At 43.4% G+C, this 23089-nt stretch overlaps 1 protein-coding gene across 2 annotated transcripts in view; it reads left to right on the forward strand.

The window, feature by feature from the left end:
• LOC145350950 (follicle-stimulating hormone receptor-like) overlaps window positions 1–20805 on the forward strand; it is a 189354-nt gene extending 168549 nt beyond the window's left edge. For both annotated transcript variants that reach the window (XM_080200474.1, XM_080200472.1), the window contains 5 exons: window positions 7652–7729; window positions 8738–8806; window positions 8957–9031; window positions 15779–15973; window positions 19202–20805. In XM_080200474.1, the coding sequence (XP_080056600.1) occupies window positions 7652–7729; window positions 8738–8806; window positions 8957–9031; window positions 15779–15973; window positions 19202–20543 (1759 nt within the window). In that variant the 3' untranslated portion in view covers window positions 20544–20805. The remainder of the gene's footprint in view (window positions 1–7651; window positions 7730–8737; window positions 8807–8956; window positions 9032–15778; window positions 15974–19201) is intronic.
• The last annotated feature ends 2284 nt before the right edge of the window (window positions 20806–23089 follow it).

Below are 23089 nucleotides of genomic sequence, written 5' to 3' on the forward strand. Positions count from 1 at the left end.
TCATAAAGTGACAGGATTTCACACTTAGCTAATTTGTAATGTGAAAAACTATTATGCCTTTGAGATAAAATACCTTTTAGAAATGACATCATTTTGTTTGATTAACATACGATGAGTAATGTGTTTGTACTGAAGAGTACAATATCAAGTATTAGTCAGTGTTGGAACCCAAAGAAACAACTGCAATATTATGAAGAAATGATGCCTTCACAACAATTGCATAAGTTTTTGGATCGGATTAAACACTCATTAATCATATATCCTATGCAAATAAAATTCTAAATCTCATAATAGAGTAAGGTTCATATACATTGCATTGAATTCAAATTGATGTTCCACACACTTTGACAAAAATAGAAACTTAAGAACCTAAGAAGTAGAAGTAGGATTAGACCATAATAACCCCTCGAGCTTGTTCTGCCATTCACTACAATCATGACTGATGCTCTTCCTCAACTATACCTTTCCACGTGCTCCTCAAATCCCTTGGATGCAAAACAGATCAAAAGCCTGTCCATCCCAGCCTTCAATATACTCAGTGATGGAATGTATACAATCCTCTGAGATAGAGTTCTCAAGATTCACAACCCTCTGACTAAAGAAATTTCTTCTCAACTCAATCTTAAACAATTGATCCCTTATCCTGATACAGAGCCCCATATTCTATCTTACCCAAGAGGAAAAAACAACCTCCGAATCTATGATGTCAAGTCCTTCAGGATCCTCTCTGTTCCAATAAGATCACATCTCTTTCTTCTAAACTTAGATTATAGAACCAATTTACTCAGCCTCTCATTACTAGATAACCTTCTCATTCTAGGACTCAATAAAGTGAAACTTTGCTGCACCATTTCTAAGGCAAGTAGATCCTTCATTAGGTATAGAAATCAAAACAGCACACTGGAGTCCAGATGTGGTCTCAACTAAATCTCATTGACAATTGCAACAACATTTGGTCTAATACTCCAGCCCCCTTTCAATAAAAGAAAATGGCTGGTAATTCTAAATGCTGAATTGCGTAAAAACTGGAATAAATTCCACTTTTGTTTATTGGAATTTTCACAATGCATCTCCCACACTTTGAGCACTGCAAGCTGTCCTGGCGTGAATCTCTCAAGTGCCGGGCAGGGCCTATGCCCACTGGAGAAGCCGGTAGAATACTGCTGAGCAGGCCACTGTGCATGCGTCGATCTGTCAATGCTGGGGTCTGCACATGCACAGTAGCCCCACACTGCCAGTCTCCCTATTGCTGGCCAGCCCCCCGCAACCCCACATCGCTGCCATTCCAACCCCCTCCATCAGCCGATTGCTGGTCTCTCAGACATCTCCGGGCCAGTCCCGACCCGCACCCCTCCCCGCCAGACCACCTCGATTACCCATTCACCCCCCCCTCCCCCAGCTATCCCAAACTCCTGATTCCATTCCGCCCCAGCACTGGCAGCTCCAACCCTCCGTCTCTCTGCATCCCTGACCACCCCCACCACCCCCCCACCACCCCTCCCCACCCCACCCCTCCACCCCCACCTGCCCTGACCACTTGGTAGTCTGATTGCCCCCGGAACCACCACCCCCACAATCTTGATGGCCAGCCCCGATCGATGTCCTCCCTCTCTCTGCCAGTGATCTTAAGTAAAAAGTCTGACAACACCAGGTTTTAGTCCAACCTATTTATTTGATAATATACTCACAAGCTTTCGGGGTTAGCCCCTTCATCAGGTGAATGGAGAGTTCTGGCCTCAGACAGAGCATATAAAGCACAGACAGTTTAGAGATTACTGATTAGAATGCGAATCCTTACACCTAACCTGCTGTTCAAGACCTGAAGTGGCTGATAATGTGAGTGGAAGGAGCACTGATCACAGTTTAAAGAGATGTGTATTGTCTCCAGACAGTACAGTAAGTGAGGTTTTGCAAACCCAGGCAAGTCACGGGGGTTACAGATAGTGCGACATGAACCCAAGATCCCTGTTGAGACCGTCCTCATGTGTGCGGAACTTGGCTATCAGTCTCTGCTCAGCGACTCTGCGCTGTCGTGTGTCGTGAAGGCCGCCTTGGAGAATGCTTACCCGAAGGTCAGAGGCTGAATGCCCGTGACCACTGAAGTGTTCGCCAACAGGAAGGGAACAGTCTTGCCTGGTGACTGTCGAGCGATGTTCATTCATCCGTTGTCGTAGCGTCTGCATGGTCTCCCCAATGTACCATGCTTCGGGACATTCAGGTCTTGAACAGCAGGTTAGGTGTAAGGATTCGCATTCTAATCAGTAATCTCTAAACTGTCTGTGCTTTATATGCTCTGTCTGAGGCCAGAACTCTCCATTCACCTGACGAAGGGGCTAACCCCGAAAGCTTGTGAGTATATTATCAAATAAATAGGTTGGACTAAAACCTGATGTTGTCAGACTTTTTACTGTGTTTACGCCAGTCCAACGCCGGCATACCCACATCAGTGATCTTAAGTGCAGAGTTGCAGCAGCCCCCCACACTCCCACCAATCTCCCCCCACAGGCCCTGCCTCCTATAGGTCCTGCCCACTCTAGCACCCCCGCTTGGCAATGCCTGGTGGGCATTGTCACTTTGACCCTTGGGTCAAAGTGCCTTGGGGCTAGGCTTGAACTGGCAGGCTAACAATGCCCAGGGGACACCCTCCCCCCTTACCCCTGAACTCCTGGGGGCCTCCATGTCCTCCCTTCATTCCAGCAGGGTCAGGCTGCTAGTTCCCCATTCGTGGGGAGCTGTTGTAAATTTTGCTGGAGTGAACCACTGCTGGCAAGGGCGGGGGAGAGGCTAGCAGGCCCAGAGACTTCAGTTCCGGACCCATTAATGGGATGGAAATCCCTATTTAAGCCACCACCGGAAATCCAGGACTTGGAGATGCATGGAGACCGTGGCACCCAGCGGAAAGCCTGCTAAACGGCCTCCGCTTTTGTCTCCCAGCCCGCTGCACTGGGAGAATCGCCCTCTATATGCTCTTTGCCTTGTTAATTGTTTGTCGCGCCTGCATGCTAACTTTCTGGTTTCCTCGTGTGAGTGCACCAAAATCTCTCTCAACATCCACATTTAAAAGTTTCATAGTTTATAGAGAAAAAAATCCTACTTTTACGATTGACGTTAATAACCTCACATTTTCCCCATTTTATGCTCAACTTCACACGATTTTGCCCCTTCATTTAACCTGTCCATATCTGCCTATATATTACCCTTGTACTCTTTGTCTAGGTCTTTCATATAGATTAGAAGTAGCTGAGACCCCAGTACTGATGATAGCAGAATTCCACTAGTCATGGCCTGCCAACTTGAAAATGCACCATTTATCCCACTTCTCTGCTTCCTGTCCGTTAACCAATCCTCTATCCATATTAATATGCTCCACACCGTAACTTATGTATTAATTTTTTTGTGTGGCACCTTTGTCGAATGCCTTTTTGAAATCCAAGCATAAAATATCCACCCTTTGTTGACCTTAGTTACATCCTCAAAAACCTCGAACAAAATAATGAAACGCATGGGCTGGAATTTTACCGGCTCGCCGCCCCAGAATCGGGACGGGCGAAGTTCGCGGAACGGCATTCTCCAGCAGCCTCGGACGGGACCTAATGAGCCTCGGGCAGGCAAGGTGGCAAAGTTCCGGCTGTCACATCATACAGACTCAAGATGCTGGGCGGGATTCTCCATGCCCCCGCCCCCACCTCCACCCCATGCCCGCCGCCTCACAGCAATGGAGGTGACTCGCCATTGGCCAGCAGCAGGATCGTCTGATCCCATCGCTGTCAATAGGGTTTCTATGGACCCCCACCATTAGGAAACCCACAATGGAGGTTTGTGGTCAGTGGGTTTGGAAGACCCCACCAGTAAGAATAGCTGGAAAATTCTGGTCCTTAACTCTATCTTCTCCCTCCACAGGTGCTGCCAGACCAACCAAGATTTTCCAGCATTTTCTGTTTTTGATCCCTTCAGTAAAACCATGTTAATTCTATCTGATCGTGCTATAATTTTCTTACTGCATTGTTAAGACTTGATGTAGTAGTGATTGGGGATAGTGTGGTTAAGGGTATTGACACTGTCCTTTGTCACAATGACAAAGAGCACAGAAGGGTGTGTTGTCTGCCTGGTGCTCGGGCCCAGGATGTCGCATCTGGGCTGCAGAGAAACCTGGAGTGGGAGGGTGAGAACCCAGTCGTTGTAGTACATGTGGGTGCCAACGACGTAGGCAAAATGCGAACTGAGGATCTGGGGAGGGAGAATGAAAAGCTGGGAATGGAATTAAAAAGTAGAACCGACAAGGTGGTTGTCTCTGGGCTACTGCCTGAACCGAGTGCAGACGGGCGTAAGGTTGATAAGATTAAGGAAGTGAATGGGTGCTCAGGGATTCGTGTGGAGGAATGGGTTTGAATTTATGGGGCATTGGCACCAGTATTGGGGTAGGTGGGACCTGTTCAGGTGGGATGGGGTTGGTCTGAACCGTGCTGGGACCAGAGTCCTGGCGAATCGTGTAGATAGGACTGTAGATAGGGCTTTAAACTAATTGGGGAGGGGAGGGTGCGAGGGTAAGTGAAATTACAGGGTCGAAAGTAAAGGAGAGGGTACAGATACGGGAAGAGGCCAAGGATGTCCCAATGATAAAGGGAGTAGGGGGCGTGAGTATGGTTGGTGGTGTTCCGGCAAATAGGGTACAGGTAAAGGCTGGGATGAAGGCACTTTATCTGAATGCACGAAGCATTCGGAATAAAGTGAATGAGCTGGTGTCGCAGATCAGCACAAATGGATATGATATGGTGGCCATTACAGAGACATGGCTGCAAGGTGACAGGGACTGGGAGTTGAATGTACAGGGGTATCAAGTGTTTAGGAAGGATAGGCGGGAGGAAAAAGGGGGGGGGGGCATAGCTCTGCTGATTAAGGATAGCATCAGGGTGGTAGTAAGGGATGATATAGGAGCCAAAGAGCAGAAAGTGGAATCGTTGTGGGTGGAGATTAGGAACAGCAAAGGGAGGAAGACACTAGTGGGTGTCGTCTATAGGCCCCCAAATAATGATCTGGAGGTGGGGTGGGCTATTAACGCGCAAATAAATGCGGCGTGCAGGAATGGAACGGTGATAATTATGGGGGATTTCAATCTACATATTGATTGGTCGACCCATGTTGGACACGGTGGGCTTGAGGAAGAGTTCTTGGAATGCTGCCGGGATTGTTTCCTTGAACAGTGTGTGTTGGAGCCGATGAGGGAGTGAGCTATCTTGGATCTGGTGTTATGTAATGAGGCAGGTAGAATTAGGGACCTTGTGGTGAAGGAGCCTCTTGGGAAGAGTGATCATTGTATGGTGGAGTTTCTGATGCAGATGGAGGAGGAAGTGAGATCCCGGACCTGTGTCCTTTGTTTGAACAGAGGGGAGTGCGATAGGATGAGAGAGGAATTGGTGAATGTTGATTGGGGGAGCACATTGGAAGGTAGGTCTGCTGAGGAACAGTGGAGGATCTTTAAGGAGATCTTTCTTGGTGCTCAGCAGAAATTTATTCCGATGGTTAAAAAGGATCGTAAGAGGAGAGATAATCAGCCGTGGATAACGAAGGAAATAAAGGAACGTGTTAAATTAAAAGCGGATGCGTTTAGAGTAGCTAAGAGTAGTGGGAGAGAAGAGCATTGGGAGAGGTTTAAGTATCAACAAAGAATGACGAAGAAGTTGATAAAGAAGGGTAGGATAAACTATGAAGCTGGGCTAGTGCTAAATATAAAAAAGGATAGTAAGAGTTTTTATAAATATATAAAAAGGAAGAGGCTGACTAGGGTGAACGTTGGACCCTTAGAGGATGAGAGGGGGGACCTGGTGGTAGGGGATGGGGAAATGGCTGAGGCCTTGAATAACTTTTTTGTTTCGGTCTTCATGGAGGAGGACGTGATAGTTTGCCGGGTGTTAGCGATGGAAAGATGGCAGGAGTGGAGGGCCTGAATGACATTATTGTTACTAGGGAGGCGGTGCTCGACAGACTGGAGGGACTGATTGTGGACAAGTCCCCAGGACCGGATGGAATGCATCCAAGGGTTCTGAAAGAAATGGCGGAGGTGATAGTGGATGCCTTGATGATTATTTTCCAAACCTCGCTGGATTCTGGGGAAGTGCCGGAAGATTGGAAAACGGCTAATGTTACGCCGTTGTTTAAGAAGGGAGGCAGGCAAAAGGCAGGGAATTATAGGCCGGTTAGTTTAACGTCTGTTGTAGGTAAAATGTTAGAATCCGTGATCAAGGAGAAAATAGCGAGGCATCTTGAGGAGAATTGTTTGATAGAGCAGACGCAGCACGGTTTTGTTAAGGGGAAGTCATGTCTGACGAAATAATTGGAGTTCTATGAGGATGTGTCTAGGGTGGTGGATAGAGGAGAGCCGTTGGATGTGGCGTTTCTTGATTTTCAGAAGGCGTTTGATAAGGTGCCGCACAAGAGGTTATTACAGAAGGTTAGGGGGCATGGAGTTGGGGGTAGGGTGTTACCGTGGTTAGGGGATTGGCTGTCAAATAGGAGGCGGAGAGTGGGGGTCAATGGGTGCTATTCAGATTGGTGGTTGGTGACTAGTGGAGTGCCCCAGGGGTCAGTGCTGGGGCCTCAGCTATTTACCATTTATATAGATGATCTGGAGGAGGGAACCGAGTGTATGGTGTCAAAATTTGCTGATGACACCAAGATTGGTGGAACGGCAAATTGTGCGGAGGGTGTGGAAAGTCTGCAGAAGGATCTAGATAGGCTGGGCGAATGGGCCAGGAACTGGCAAATGGAATTTAATGTTGGCAAGTGTGAAGTTGTCCACTTTGATAGGAATAATGATAGGAAGGACTATTACTTACATGGCGAAAAACTGCAGCATGCAACGGTGCAGAGGGACCTCGGGGTCCTTGTGCATGAGTCGCAAAAACCCAGCCTGCAGGTGCAGCAGGTGGTCAGGAAGGCAAATGGGATGCTGGCCTTCATCGCGAGGGGGATTGAGTATAAAAGTAGGGAGGTCTTGCTGCAACTGTACAGGGCACTGGTGAGGCCGCAGCTGGAGTACTGTGTGCAGTTTTGGTCGCCACACTTACGCAAGGATATTTTGGCCTTGGAGGGAGTGCAGAGGAGGTTTACTAGGTTGATACCGGAGTTGAGGGGGTTGAGCTATGAGGAGAGGCTGAATAAACTAGGCTTGTACTCGTTCGAGTTTAGAAGAATGAGGGGAGATCTCATTGAGACATATAAGATGATGAATGGGATGGATAGGGTAGAGGTGGAGAGGCTCTTCCCGCTCAGAAAGGACAGTAGGACTAGAGGGCGCAGCCTCAAGATAAAGGGGGGGTGGTTTAGAATGGAGTTGAGGAGGAACTTCTTCACTCAAAGGGTGGTGAATCTCTGGAATTCTCTGCCCGTTGAAGTGGTGGAGGCTGCCTCACTAAATATATTTAAGACACGGGTTGATAGGTTTTTGATAGGCAAGGGGATTAAGGGTTATGGGGAGAGGGCGGGAAAGTGGAACTGAGCCTTGACAGATCAGCCATGATTTTATTGAATGGTGGGGCAGGCTCGAAGGGCTAGATGGCCTACTCCTGCTCCTATTTCTTATGTTCTTATGTCAGACTAACTGGCCTGTTTTCTCCTCTTCATTTCTTGATTCAAATGTTGGCTGTTTCCTTAGTGAATTTCGAGACAACATAAACATGCAAGTTATACCATCTTACGCTTTCCAGGGACTAAGCACTGGAACATTAAATATGTAAGTACATATCTACTAACAGACCATCAGACACTGAAAATGAAATCTCTAGCACAGCAGCATGATAGCACTCAAAAACAAAAGTACATTTGGTAGAGTTGTTAACATGAGAAGGCTATATTGAATAAAGCAGACTTCAATAATGTCAACAATAATTTTTTCCATTATTGTTGGAGGATGTCCACTCTGACACCTTGGTGAAGCTATGTAAATTAATCTTTGTTACTAGCAATGGAGTCCGTGCCAGTTCAGGTGCATGTAGAAATGAGAGATTAAATTGGAAATAAATTTCTGTGTAATAAGACTGGTTGTCTAAGTTTCAGTGATCCCAAGTAGACAACCAGGATTGAACTGAGATTTGAGTTTCTTTCTCCTCATTAAGCAAGTTTTGGTGATTCTTAAATCACTAAATAATTCAAGACTGCTGCTGTGAAGCATCAAGATGCTTGGTTTCACACCTGCGTATGAAAATAAGTCTCCATTTTCCTAGGAGAAATATGATTTTAAAAATAACATCTATTTGTAACAAAATGGGCAAGCTGCCCTCGCTTGCCATCAGTTTTTTACATTCTCACATCAGACCAAGTGAGCTCCACAGGAAATATAACTTCAGATTCTGTATTAAGGTCGATGCACAAACCTTCTAAGTTTTGATGTGATTTCTGAGTCTGTATGATCCAGAAATTTGAGGATTTAATTTCAGATTTGAAGCATTTATATGTGCGTATTTTGATCAGCTTCCACTTCTGTTGCCAAGCCCTCATAATGGCCAGTACAGTAAAAAGAATGTATTGCAATTTGTTTCAGAAACTGGGAATTGAATGTTTTGAGAACTTCAAATAGAACTTCAGTTTGCAATAAAATATTGTTTAATTTAGTGTTTTATTTGTACAATAAAGAAGTCGGAAAGAAAACATGTATACTGTTTTGGGCTTATACTGTGTAAGATCGTTTAGCAGCAAGGGTAAAAGCCAAAGAAATCTTCTTTTCCGTTTTTTTCAAACACAGAAAACTGATTAACAATGACCTCATAGAAGTACAAAGCCATGCATTTAACGGAACAGATATAAATCATCTGTAAGTTTGCTGATTTGGTTTTGTCCCAATGTCATGATTGCAGTTTTTGAGTTGGTATTGTTGAAGGGACACACAGCATGCCTTTGTCCCATTGCATGGTGGCTGTTCAGGAATTTTGATGGTTTTCATTTTGCCTTTCTTTGTGTACAGCAACCTCACAGGTAACCAGAATCTACGGAAATTGCATGGCGATGTTTTCGTGGGAGCAACAGGTCCAACTGTTCTGTAAGTGAAATATCAATATTGCATGCAGCAAAGGAAAACAAGGCGCATTGGCACAACTGGTGGGCATTGACCAACAACATTTTCAAGCATAAAAATGTAAAAAGTGGTGGAATTAATTTGGACTCAGTAGTAGCAATCAATATTTGTTCAATTGATTGGAGTCAAAATTAAGCTGAGGAACATTTGTTCATTAATCCTAACAGCTGAATTGGCCTCTCCTTGTCAGAAAATAATTGGCATTCTCTTTGTTAAATTTTCACTCCGAGCAAGTATTTTTTTATACAGGTTTCTACCCATCATTGTTCAGCCAACCAGAAGATGGAATAATATAGCCTCATGCTTTGGCTGGAATTTTACATGCCCTTTTGGGAAGAGGGGTATACGTTTGAGTTGCAGCAGGAGGTTTGATGGCATCTTCCTCCTTCCATGCCGTTTTACCAGTGGTGAGAAAGTTGGCAGGTTGGTTGCTCAGAAGGAACTCAATTGAGCCACTTAAGTTGCTACTTTCCCACCTCAAAGAACAAAGAACAGCACAGCACAGGAAACAAGCCCTTTGGCCCTACAAGCCCACGCTGCCCATTTTAACACTCAGTGAGTGCCTTATTCAAGTCCTCCTTCTACCTACGACTTTTGTCTATATCTAGTGGACTCCACAATAAAGGGGTGCAAATTTAGGGAATTATATGTGCACCAGATTAAGGGAGATCCTATTTAGGGACAATTTATTGACACCAGTCAGCCTAAAAGCACGTTTTTGGGGTGTGGGAGGAAAACAGAACACCTGGAGAAAACCCACGCAAGCACGGGGAGAATGTGCAAACTCCCACAGACATTGACCCAAGCTGGAGATCTGACCCGGGTCCCTGTAACTGCACAGCGAACAGTGATAGTCACTGAGCTGTCGTTTTGCCCGTCAACTGGTCCAGTTTAAGCGTACACTAATGGACGTGAAGCACTAAGCAACTCTTGAAGCAACATCCAAGAGCTACCCTCGCATGACCCACCGTGTGTATGCCCCTTGTTGGCCAACAAGGCAGATTGAATCACCTGTGGATGTAAAAAGGAGACATCAATAAACATACAACAGACTATACAGACATCATTGGAAGATCCCCAATAGCTCCAACGTAAGAGACAGGTGAGCCTTAAAATTTGTTGGACGGCCAATAGGAATCTATTAATTCCCAGGAACGTCCTGAGGCTCTTGATCTTCGACTAGAACATTCTTTTGTATCCCTCCATCTCCAGTCTGCTCATGTGCCTATCCAGGTAAGTTTTAAACAACCCTAGCATGTCTGCCTCCACCACCCTACTTGGCAGTGCATTCCAGGCCCCACCAACCTTCTGTGTGAAAAACACCCCTCTAACATCTAAGTTATACCTTGCCCCTCTCACCTTGAGCCCGTGACCCCATCCAACCTTTGAAAAAGCTTTCCACTGTTCACTCTATCTATACCCTTCATAATCTTATACACCTCTATTAGGTCTCCCCTTATTCTCCATCTTTCCAGGGAGAACAACTCCAATTTGCCCAATCTCTCCTCATAGCCAAGATCCTCCATACCAGGCAGCATCCTGGTAAACCTCCTCTGCACTCTCTCCAAGGCCTCCATGTCCTTCCGGTAGTGCGGTGACCAGAACTGGACACAGTACTCTAAATGTGGTCTAACCAACGTTCTATACAACTGCAACATTAGACGCCAGCTTTTATACGCTATACCCCTTCCTATAAAGGCAAGCATACCATATGCCTTCTTCACCACCTTCTCCACCTTGCTGCCACCTTCAAGGATTTGTGAACTTGCACACCTTGGTCCTTCTGTGTTTCTGTACTCTTAATGGTCCTACCATTTATTGTATAACTCCCCCCTACATTATTTCTTTCAAAATGCATCACCTCCTGGGGGAAAGGTAGAAGTGCATATACTGGCAGATAGGTAGGCCATCTGGTGAAACTTGGCAGCCTCCCAGTGGGTTTCAGGTGGTGGGGACCTTCTGTGGGTTCTCCCTGGCCTATGGAGAGCCCCGCCTCTTCAGTTGTAATGGTTGCTCCAGTGGAAACAGCACTGCTCAACCTCACAGGCCCACTATCACAATCACCTGCCTGATCCCAGCATTCCCAGTCCCACTTACTCCTCTTGCAGAGTGCTCGGCCATTGTTACACCTTCCTCCTGAAGCTGCTGTCTCAGCAAAGGCCACCACTAACTGTGGCATTGCTGAGTCTACAGCCCTCCAACTGAGCCAATAGCCAGCACCTTTAACTGGAACAGTGACCCAGTGGCAGACATTTAATTAGCTGCCATCCTGAATGTGGCTCTCGGCTGTGGACGAAGCTAGGTGGCCTTCCAGTTTTGGTTCAGATGACAAGATTTTGGCCATTTGCAGAAAGTTCAATCCTTTGACTTTGCCTCAAATGTTCTTTCCCTCTTATTGAACAATACCTCATCTCTACTAAGCATCTGCTTGTAGAAAATCACACATAGGTATTTCATTCCTTATTATTTCAAGGCTTTGCCCATCGGTGCTTCAATTGACATATTAGTCAGCAGCTTGTGTGTTAATAATTTAATTTATTAATCTGGCTTTATCAATTCTGACTGTACTACTTAATTCATTGTTATTTTGTATCTTGTTGAAATAATTATTGGTAATTATGCACTCTGCTTTAGAGCATTTAATTAATGTCGATTGACATTATGAGATCAATTATTAGATCACCGTGGGTAACATGGTGGCACAGTGGTTAGCACTGCTGCCTTACAGCTGCAGGAAACCAGGTTCAATTCTGGCCTCGGGTTACTGTCTGTGTGGAGCTTGCACATTCTCCCCATGTCTGCTTGGGTTTCTTTCAGGTGTTCAAGTTTCTTCCCAAAGATGTGCGGGTTAGGTTGATTGGCCGTGCTAAATTGACCTTAATGTCAGAGGGATTAGCAAGGTAAATATGTGGGGTTGCGCAAATAGGGCCTGGATTGGATTGTGGAAGGTGCAGATTTGATAGGCCGCATGCCTTCCTTCTGCACTGTAGAGATTCTATGGGATTCAACTTCGTTAGTACATGAGGCTGACTTTGATGTGACCTCTTAAAATAAATGATGGTCAGATGTAGCAAGTCCTGTTTGCTGCTTAGTGAAACTACTCAGAGGCCCAATGCCTTCTAGTGATCTAATTGCATTATTAGAGAAGATCTGGGGTGGGGGAGGGTTGTTGAGGGATATTCGATCTGAGCTGAATAATATAAATGAATGAAACGTGGAGGAAATCCCAAGAAGAACCAGGAATTAGTCAGATCAATTTGAGTTAGACCTGGGGAAGCATTGATGCTACTCTCGGCCCCACATTTGAAGCAGCCTCTGTCAATCTTTTTATCAGCATCTGGTTAACTGCTCAACGTTGTGCCTTACTGGATAGAATATTTGCACCTACTTGAAGACTCATGGAAGTGTTGGCAGATGAAACAATAGCAGAAGTGACAGGCCTTATGATCTCAGATTTGGGAGGACTCTGAGCCATTTAAAAATGGCATGTGGGACCCAATTCTGGGATGTCCAAATCCATTCTTGGCATCCCCAATTTTCTCTGTCATGGATAAGCTGTGGGGGCAGAGTCATTGTATGTATTTAAGGCTGAGATAGATTGATTTTTGATCAGTAAGGGAATCAAAGTTTATGGGGAAAGGGCAGGAAAGTGGATGTGAGGAATGCCAGATCAGCCACGATCCTATTGATTGGCGGAGCAGGCTCAAGGGGTCAAATGGCCTACTTCTGTTCTTATTTCCTATGGTCTAACTCACTAACTTCACAACCCTACCTACCCTTGTGCCCAATTTTAGCCCCTTCACCAACTCTTGTATCTCAGCCCTCACACATCCCCTTGTAACCTCACACCAACTCAAAGCTAGCTGTTCCCCACCCACCTTTAATGGTCCCTCCGCTCATATTCTCCAAACCAACTCATTGCCCTTCCATGCCTGTTCACCTAGTATACGCTATGTTCAGAAACAAAGAACCCAACAGTAACAATTGTGGTGTGAAACTGCTTGGGAAAAAAATTAGTTAAAGAATGTCAACCAAACAGACTATTAAAGTATGAATGCGGAAGCTTTAAATCCTTGATACCTCTTAATCTGGGCAAATAAACAATGAGACATTGGCAAAAGTGATCACAGAAAGAAAAACTTATTGTAATCTCATAAGATGTCAGTAAAGTCAACCTACCTCTGTGCCTATGTAAAAAACTCCCTTACATAACCCTTTTCGAAGACCCTGGGTTTTCAGCCAAGCATGCATAATGAGGTGATGGGTGTGAAAGGTGAGGACTAAAGAACTTAAAACATAGCTAAACAGCTGGGACAATGGCCAAGAGAACCAGGCACTTTAACCAGCCCACCTTGGCACTCAGCCACCTCGATGACTGCCTGTGATCAGATTCCCATAGTCAGCTGCCCTGACTGTACCCCATCCCAGATGGCAGAAGTCGCACTCTCTGGAGTTGCTGGCCAATTGAGTGGGGAGGATTTTGGTAGGTGAGGCAGAGGGGTGATAGAGTGGGTTCCAGGGAGGGACCGTGTCAATACAAAGTGGGAACTTCAGTCTAAGGTAAGCCCTCTACAATCAGGAAAAGACACTCCCCAAGAGCGATCCCCCCTTCCTTCCTGTCCTATGAACACTTAAATTAAAAAAAACGCTTCCCACTCCTGGCCCACACCAACATCAAATATTCAACAGCATGGGCAACATATTATCAGAGTCAACTACTTTGATAACAAACCTAATTGCCCCTTAATTATTTATTTAAATATGGTGAGTAGGCTGCTGGTTTCAGCACCTGCCCATCCCCTGAACTCAGGGGAGCTCAGGGGTGTGCAAGAAGGTGCTGAGATGGGTACCCACACCACTCCCCCCATCACCCCAGCAAAACACATCCACAAAGGCATGTAAAATTCAGTCTACGGAGTGAGTTTGAGTAGTACTAGATGAGTGGCAGTGCAGTGGTGAGGAGAAACAAGCGGTGACAGCAGCTAAAGAGCAAGGTCCTGCTGACCAATGGTCCCTGCTGCAGTGTCTATGGATTTAAACCTCACACACCTGCTTATAAAAAATGCTTAGCATCTCAGAAAGTCCATCTACAGGAGTGTTTCATGTCTGTGGAAAATATCCTACAAGACCGAATGCAAAATAGGTCATTGGTGCTGTATGAAGAGGGCCCAAATAATGAAGGAATATCTTTTAACGATGGTTTGGCTGGTTTTAAAGAGAGCTTGTTCTCTTGCAATTGCAAGAGGCTGGATTGAGAGAACTTTGAGGCTGGCACACATAAGCCTATGGTTCTTTCATCTTTTCACTAGTTTGCACTTGTTTGCTTGCCATAATTTGTGAAACATTATGAAGTATTTCACATGCCCTTAGCTCCAGCTTTTCCTCACCATCTGAAAGAAGGCACCATCAAGAAAATTGAGTAATGATAAAACAGCAGATTATTCAGAGGTACCTGTGGACCATCAATTCCACGTGAATAGGTGGAGGCTAATGTTAGTTTTGGATCACATATATCAATATCAATGGAAACGAATTACCTGACGATTACATATCTTTCGTTACTCAATATTTACTGTGTAGCAGTGTCAGTTGTACAATTGTATCATGTTTTACAATTGATTCCACCCTAGTTAAAGCAGAGGGATTGTAAGTCACGTTGGAGCCACTATTAGATCTTTTCTTTCCATCTTCTCTGTATTTGCACTGCAATTAGGCTGCAGTGGCACATGGTGATTCCATGGATGAGAGTTTCCAGTCTTGTCCATGACAGGACCTGTTGCAAGAAAAAACAAAGAATTTGGTGTTCCAGCCAAAGCTCCATTGTCTCTAAGTAGCACTGGCAAATCACAGCTGCAAGCAAGGATGGAAGATTTTGGTGCACATTTCCAGTGTTGGCATATGCCTAATGCAGTGCTTGTGGCACACTGGTGTACCATGAAAACCAACCCCACCACTACCTCCCCACCAACTACCTCCCCAACACCCCCTCCTCCCCCCCTCCCACAACTCCTCACCCCCAGGTGCCACGAGAAAAAGATTCAAAATGATTCAAAATTCATGTAATTGAACAAAAACATTGTCTTCAGCTCTGTGACTGGCATTTCCAAGATCTGACGAATCCTGGGCCTCCCGCACATATGCCAGCTGGGAAAGAGCCACACAAGCATTGTTTAGATTTTTTCTACCTCGGTCAGGCCCAATGGGACTTGGAGCTGAAGAAAGTGGTGCCATGTGCCTGCACCAAGAGCAAAAACTCAAAAATGGCACAAAAAGCCTGGAAGAAGCGAGAGAGACAAAGAGAGGCTAAAACAAAACACAGGTGGAAGGGTTGAAAAAAGTTAAAAACAAGTTCCCAGTAAGGAAAGAAGACAAAAAATAGGAGATGTGCCTCAATTCTTTTTATAGTATGGTAAAGGTTGCAAACCACTGGCCTAATGTGCAACAGATTGTTGATTCTTTATATTCTAAATTCTGAATGCAGTATTCAACACATTCACACTCTCATACATTCCTATTGGTATTACATTATTTTTCTCAAAGATTTGTAATGTGCTTGAAACTGATTTTTAAAAAACCCTCAATTAATACATTTAGATAACTCTCTCCTCACACGCAAACAGAATTCTAGATGTCTTATAGCAGCAGCATCATAATGGTTTTGTGGGCATAATGCTGATAACATGGACACCAACAGTCTTACTCTTTTAACAGAGACATTTCCAGAACTGGTATCACTGCACTTCCAATTCATGGCTTGAAATCTATTAAGAAGCTCATAGCTCGGTCAGCCAATAACTTGAAAAGGTTACCACCCCTGGATAACTTTGTAGAACTAAGGGAGGCCAGTATGACATATCCTAGCCACTGCTGTGCCTTTGAAAATGAAAATGCTAAGAAGAAAAAGGAGTGAGTATTATTTATTCTTTTACGTATGTCGAACCAATGTAAATGCACAAAAGGAAGGAGAGGGTTCTGAGAGCCTGTAAATAAAAGACAAATTGCTGGAAATACACAATATATCAGTTAGCAACTGTAACGTAAAAAGATACATTACCACATTCTGGGAATGTGGCCTTTTTCGGAATAAAACTGTATTTCCAGCAGTTTATTTTTATTTCAGATATTTTCTTTCAGATTTTCATCATTTTTATCACCCTGGTGTTTGATATTGTGTCAGTTTTAGTAGCTCTTTAATTATGCGGGATGGCCCTCTTTAACAGTGCCTGTAAATCGAAAATGCATGCGGGAACACTGAACAATGAAAAAAAATTGAATACGACAGATTAATCAATGATGACAGGTTATTTTCTAGGACATACAATGGAACTATTTTTAAGCAAGTTCCTTTGATTCATCCATAGGACGTGAGTGTCGGAGGCAAGGACAATAGTTATTGCCTTCAGTAATTGCACTTCAGAAGGTGGTAAACCACCTTCTCGAACTGCTACAATCCATGTGGTGCTGGTACACCCACTGTAAGAGTCCCAGGATTTTGACACAGCAACGATGAAGAAACAACGATTTAGTTCCAGGTCAGGATGGTGTGTGACCTGAAGGAGAACTTGCAGGTAGTGTTGTTCCATACATCTGCTCCCCTTGTTCTTCTCAATGGTTGCAGGTTTAGAAGATGCACTTGAAGGAACCTTCCTAAGGAAGTCTACAGAGGAACTTAGGTTTAAGAATGAGTGGGCACATATTTGGTAGTTGGAGTATAATGTGGGAAAATGTGAATCACATGCATGCTTCACGGAAGCAGCCAGCTAATTAAATCAACAGCTGCCTCCACTGAAGTAAGATTTTGGAAGAACAGGAGTGTGAAATCTGGAGTATGCAGATTAGAACAAGAAAGATGAGATCTGAACTTGGCACATGTGTTTGGATGACCAGAGTACCCCTTTGGAGAGGTCAGGTACCCCTGTGGAGAAGTACTTTTGGGAGAAGTAAGGCACCCCTTGCGATTGTTAAAAGTGAATATGATTATGCACCTTTTATGCACAAAATCATTAGAACTGTCAAGCTGTCAAAAAGCTGTCCAGCTGCCAAGAAACTGTTAAACCAGTTGTTCAGCTGTCAAGGAAGTGGTAACCAGCTATTTAGCTGTCAAGGAACTGTCAAGCTGTCAAGAAATAATCCAGTTGTCAAGGAACTGTCAAAGAACTGTTATGGAATTGTCCAGCCGTCAAACCTTTTGAAGTTATCCAGGAAGCGTCAAAGCTGTCAAGCATACAGAGTGAGAGGCATTGAGGAGGTAAGGGCAAAGGGTGGTGGATGAGGGAATGAGTTAGCATTGTGTTGGCATGGGGGTATGGGGAAATGAAAGTGGTTTGAGAGACACTAAGTTGACTTTGGGGTTATGGGGGCCTGGAGAGGTGATACTTGATGCTAGAACATAGATTGTGACATAAGTTGGCATGAATGAGGCAAAGGGAGTGTGTGAGGGTTGAGGGCTGAGGGCTGGAGGAATGTTTTTTGTTAGATTTACTTTTTCTTTATTTAAACACAGTGATGGGGCACTGAGGCAGGCCTTGTGCCCAGCCTGCCTCTGCAACTGGCAGACTCTATGCTTGTTCCAAGGTCATCTGCCTCAGCCCAAAATCTGTGTGCAGACATTTCTAAAGATTTTCTTTGTCGAGCCAGGAAATCTTCCAACACAGCAAACCCCATCTGAGATTAAAAATCTGTGCATTTGTTGGGCTGTTGCTTGATTAGTCTGTTTGGACAGCTGTCACAATTTCTTTGTGCAGGTCCCCAGATGTTAATCAGCAGGAGTGATCTGGGTAGGATGTGCCTTTGCTATTTTTAGTGCCTAGGTCATAGCCAGGTGGCCAGGCGAGTTTTAGTCTCATTTAACAATTCCATAGTATTTTGATACAACTGAGCCGCTTGCCAGTCCATTTTAGAGACAAAGTAAGAGTCAACCACATTGCAGTGGGCCTGGAGTCACATATAGGCCTTGCCAAGTCTGGATTTTCCCCACTGAAGGGAATAAATGAACCAGATAGGTGTTTCTTGTTATGGAGACAAGATTTTTACTACAGATTTATTAATTAATTGAATTTAATTTCCCCAAGCTGCCATAATGGGATTTAAATTCCTGCCCCCAGAACATTAGCCCGTGCGCAGTAACAGTGTAACTTATTCTCCCATCCATTCGTCTGTAGTGTGTCCCATCTCATCCACCATCATCAGTCAAGAGCACAGTTCAGAGATTCACTTCACTGTCTTTACTAATGCAGAGTCAAAGATGTAATGCAAAAGACTTGAACAAATGGCAGAGCAGACTCAATGGGCTGAATGGCCTAATTTTGCTCCTATATCTTATGAACATCTAGAAACCAAAAAACATGAAAAAATCACTACAAATAAGAAAGGTAAAATACTGCAAATGCTGGAAATCTGAAAGTGAAACAGGAAATACTGGAGATACTCAGCAGATCAGGCAGCATCTCTGGAGAGAGAAACAAAGTTCACAAGCGAAATTTTGATAAATAATGAAATACATGAGTTTGGAGCAGTCAAACTCCAGAAGAGCTGAATGTGCAATAGTGCCAGCCAGTAGAAGGAGCGTTAGAAAAGTTCTCAGGCCAATCTGATGTTGCAACTTCTTTGAAATCACAGCACCAGGGATCCAGGTTCAATTCCTGATTTGGTCACTGACTGTGCAGAGTCTGCATGTTTTCCCTGTGTCTACATGGGCTTCCTCTGGGCGCTCCTGTTTACTCCCACAGTCCAAAAATGTGCTAGTTAGGTGAATTGGTCATGCTAAATTCTCCCTCAGTGTACCCAGGCATTGGAGTGTGGCGACTAGGGGATTTTCACAATAACTTCATGGCAGTGTTAATGTAAGCCTACTTGTGACTAATGAATAAACTTTAACTTTATCTTGCTGTGTCTGAGGTCTCACTGAAGTAGCTCTGTGAAGAAAGAAAATCAATGATATCTTTGAAATTGCAAAATAGATTTCTGAATTTTTCTACATACCCATTGTGATCATGCTTTAAGCAAAAGATACTCTGCCTGAGATATTCCTTACACATTTTCTGCTCTAGATATTCGTTACGCTGTGTTGTTGATTCCAGGTTGCTCATTTCTCACCAGAATCATTGCGAAATTTGTAACTTTGCTTTCTTCCAGATTACAATGGTCTCTGTTATGTAACAAGTTCTATGGCAAGAATTATGACTCCAGCAACACAAGCTCTGAGATGGAACCTGAGATCGGTTCCACACACTCAAAAAGATCCATACCACTGAATTCAGCTATACCTCAACAATATGCATTCCTTGAAAGTGAGGCATGGTTTGACTTAAATGAAGATGAGCCATTTTTTGACTATGGTCTCTGTTCTAATGTAGTAGATGTGACCTGTAATCCAAAAGCAGATGACTTCAATCCATGTGAAGATATTGTGGGAAAAGATATTTTAAGAGTCATAATATGGCTAATGAACATTCTCGCTATTATAGGGAATGTCATCGTTCTCATAGTCTTATTAACCAGTCGATATAAACTCACAGTTCCACGCTTTCTGATGTGCAATCTTGCCTTCTCTGACTTTTGTATGGGTCTTTATTTGTTGCTTATTGCTTCTGTAGATATCTGGACCAAAGGCCAGTATTATAACTATGCTATAGACTGGCAGACTGGTGCTGGTTGTGCATCTGCTGGATTCTTCACTGTTTTTGCCAGTGAGCTCTCAGTGTACACACTCACTGCAATCACCCTAGAAAGGTGGCACACAATTACTTATGCCATGCAACTGGACAGAAAACTCCATCTAAGGCATGCCATTGTGATTATGTGTGGTGGTTGGGCTTTCTCTTTCATTGTTGCCCTACTGCCTCTTCTTGGGGTCAGTAGCTACAGGAAAGTGAGCATCTGTCTCCCTATGGATGTAAACTCCCCAGTTTCTCAGGCTTACATTATTTTCATTTTGCTACTAAATGTCATTGCATTTTTGATCATTTGTTTTTGCTATATTAAGATCTACCAGACAGTTAGAAACCCCAACTTCATCTCTACAAATGGTGATACAAAAATTGCCAAACGCATGGCTGTGCTAATCTTCACAGATTTCATTTGTATGTCACCGATATCTTTCTTTGCTATTTCAGCAGCTCTCAAGGTGCCTTTTATCACAGTGTCCAGTTCCAAGATACTTCTGGTCTTGTTTTACCCAATCAATTCTTGTGCCAATCCTTTCTTGTACGCATTTTTCACCAAGACCTTCCGCCGAGATTTCTATATTCTTTTAAGCAGGTTTGGTTACTGTGAAATGAAAGCACAGCTTTACAGGACAGAAACAACATCCTCAGTTCAAAATTCCAATGTGAGAAATGGTACCTTAGCTTCTATGCCACATTTTGGCCAAAGCACAGCATGCACAGTAGCCACTCATCGCCAACCATGTGGGCCTCACAACCTCAATTCTCAAGAGTCTCACCAATCGCTTACAGGAATCTATGCTATCAACTGACAGTGCATAGATTTTCCTGAAGTAAATTTGTATTGGTTAACCTTGAAGAAGACCTCGGATATCTTCCTGTCAAAATATCAGGAAGTTATTATTTGTTGTTAAGTGTATCAGGATCCCAAGCATCAAGTTATTAAACTTGTGGTGCATCCTTTGCAAGGGAGCAGGCACTTCTAAGTTAAGGCTGATCTTACAGGGAATGAATCAATGGTTGTACAACATGGCATTAGCACAACCTGATTGCAGAATACAGATATGTGTTTCAAGTAATTTGCAAAGACCTATTTTCTGCAACAAGTTATCAATGACATATTCTCAATGCACTTGAGTTACTTTGTCAATATTAGACCTGCTTTAAAGTTTACCAGATTTTATTGTTATGTAATGTAATGTTTTAATGTAAAATAGCAATGATATTGTACTCTGGATTTCTTGTATTTGACAGAGACAATTTACTCCTGAAAACAAATTACATCTATTTTTCCTAGAATTTGAATGTTTAAAAGTTGCTATTGCCTCTTTTTTCTAAAATATACTCCAGATAATGACCACTTGATGTTGAACCAATGCTGAATTAAAAATTTATGTTTTATGTTGAATTAGATAATCATGTGCTTAATCAGAATAATGTCGTGTTATATTGTATAAGTCTCAGTATGATGTTATTGCTCTTATTAAAATATTAAATGTGTTATTGTTGGTGTTAGGGTACCTGGATGAGAAAGGGGGAAATCTGCCAAGATTCTTGCTCCTGATTCCAATCTAGTAATGTCTAGATTGGAAATATTGCAAGTGGGAGCAATCTGGGTGAGGGCAGGTAAGGAGCATTGGATTTTGTCACAGTGAATGTCCCCCATCTGCCTCCATCAAAGTAAAATAATATTCAGGAGTGGAAAGGGGAAAAGTAGAGGAGGAGTAACAGGATTATCAGCAATTTTCTAACTATAGCTTAAGATTTGATTTATATGAATTACAGGATTGTTAACCACTGAAAAGATTGGAATTGTTTTCATAAGATTCCGGTTTGTACCTGTTGATCGAAAATTTTATTCAAGTTTATGGATATTTATTGTGATAATAAAGAGCTGTGTCATCTTTGAACACTGTGAGTGAAGTATATTACATGCAGTCAGTTTCTCAGCGCCTTCACATGTGGACTTACAGAAAATGCATTGGACGTTGGGAAGTTGTTGAGTTTTCTATGGCCACTTGTACTGTGCTGTGATGCACGTATTAGACTTTAGAGTTATATACTTATCAGATTTGATTGTCTAGCAATACAAAGGTTCTTTAACTTAATTGTACTTCATTCCTTTCCACTGTGGCAGGTAAGCACTGATGTATTGCACCACTATATTGCCCTTTTTGTATTATTCACAGAATCTTTACAATGTAGAAGGAGGCCATTCAGCACATTGAATCTGCACTAGTTCTCTTAAAAAGCATTCTACCTAATCCCACTTCCCTACCTTAACCCCATAACCCTGCCTATTCTTTCTATTCAAAGAGCAATTCAAATCCTTTTTGAATCCCTCAGTCAAATCTGCCTCCAACATCTTCTGGAGAAGTTCAGACCCAGATTTCAACCACCCTTGGGCGAAAATCTTTTTCTTCACCTCACTTTCAAATCTGTGCCCTCTATTTCATGGTGCTCTCTTGAGAGGGAACAGTTTCTCACAATTTACCCTGTCTATATCCCTCAGAATCTTGAATACCTCTATCAAGTCTCCACTCAGCCTTCCCTTCTCCAAGGAAAACAGTCCCAAGGAATCATTCTTGTGAACCTGTGCTATGCTCTCTTTCCAATGCCTTCACATCCTTCTTCAAATATGACACCAAGAACTCAACACAATACTCCAGATCAGGCCCAACTAATCCCTATGTAAGTTTAACATGACCTCCATTCTCATGTACTCAGTCCCCCTACTAATAGTACCTAAGATACCATATGTTTTATTATCTGCTCTCTCAATATGCTCTGTCTCCTTCCATGACTTATTAATATTTATGGTCTAAAGTGTGAGACTCTTTATTAAAGAGTGCTGGGTGTCATTACACTCTTTGAACAAATCAGCCTTGGTACTGTGTTGAGATCACAGCTCATCACCCACCTTTCTACTCTGACTCATTTTCTCCGAAGACCACAAAACTCTTTCTTCCCTGCAGTTTTTCTTGCCTACTGCAATATTTAAGGTTTTAAAAAACAGATTTTACCATCAGGTAATCACTGCTTCCTGATTTACTTTGTCTGCTGTTTTGTTTCTCTTACTCTTGATGAAGTTTTACACTTGGGGCTTGACTCTCCAATCTGCCTTCCCAGTTTAAATAACTCTGCTATGTATTTTAATTTTGAAAGTGTAGAAAGAGAAGAAGAAATGGAAACATGTTCACAAATCATTACTAGTACCAAACAAGAATCAAATCATCACTTTTTGCCATTACAGATTACTTAGCCTTCGGTGCTACAGCTAGGGTGTGGTTGGGTTGCCAGTCTGTTGTCTACCCACTGCGTTCAGCCATTTCTTGATATCGGGTGGAGAGAATTGAAT

The sequence above is a fragment of the Carcharhinus amblyrhynchos genome, chromosome 12 (assembly GCF_965287045.1).
Source record: "Carcharhinus amblyrhynchos chromosome 12, sCarAmb.v2.hapA, whole genome shotgun sequence".
Lineage (NCBI taxonomy): Eukaryota > Metazoa > Chordata > Chondrichthyes > Carcharhiniformes > Carcharhinidae > Carcharhinus > Carcharhinus amblyrhynchos.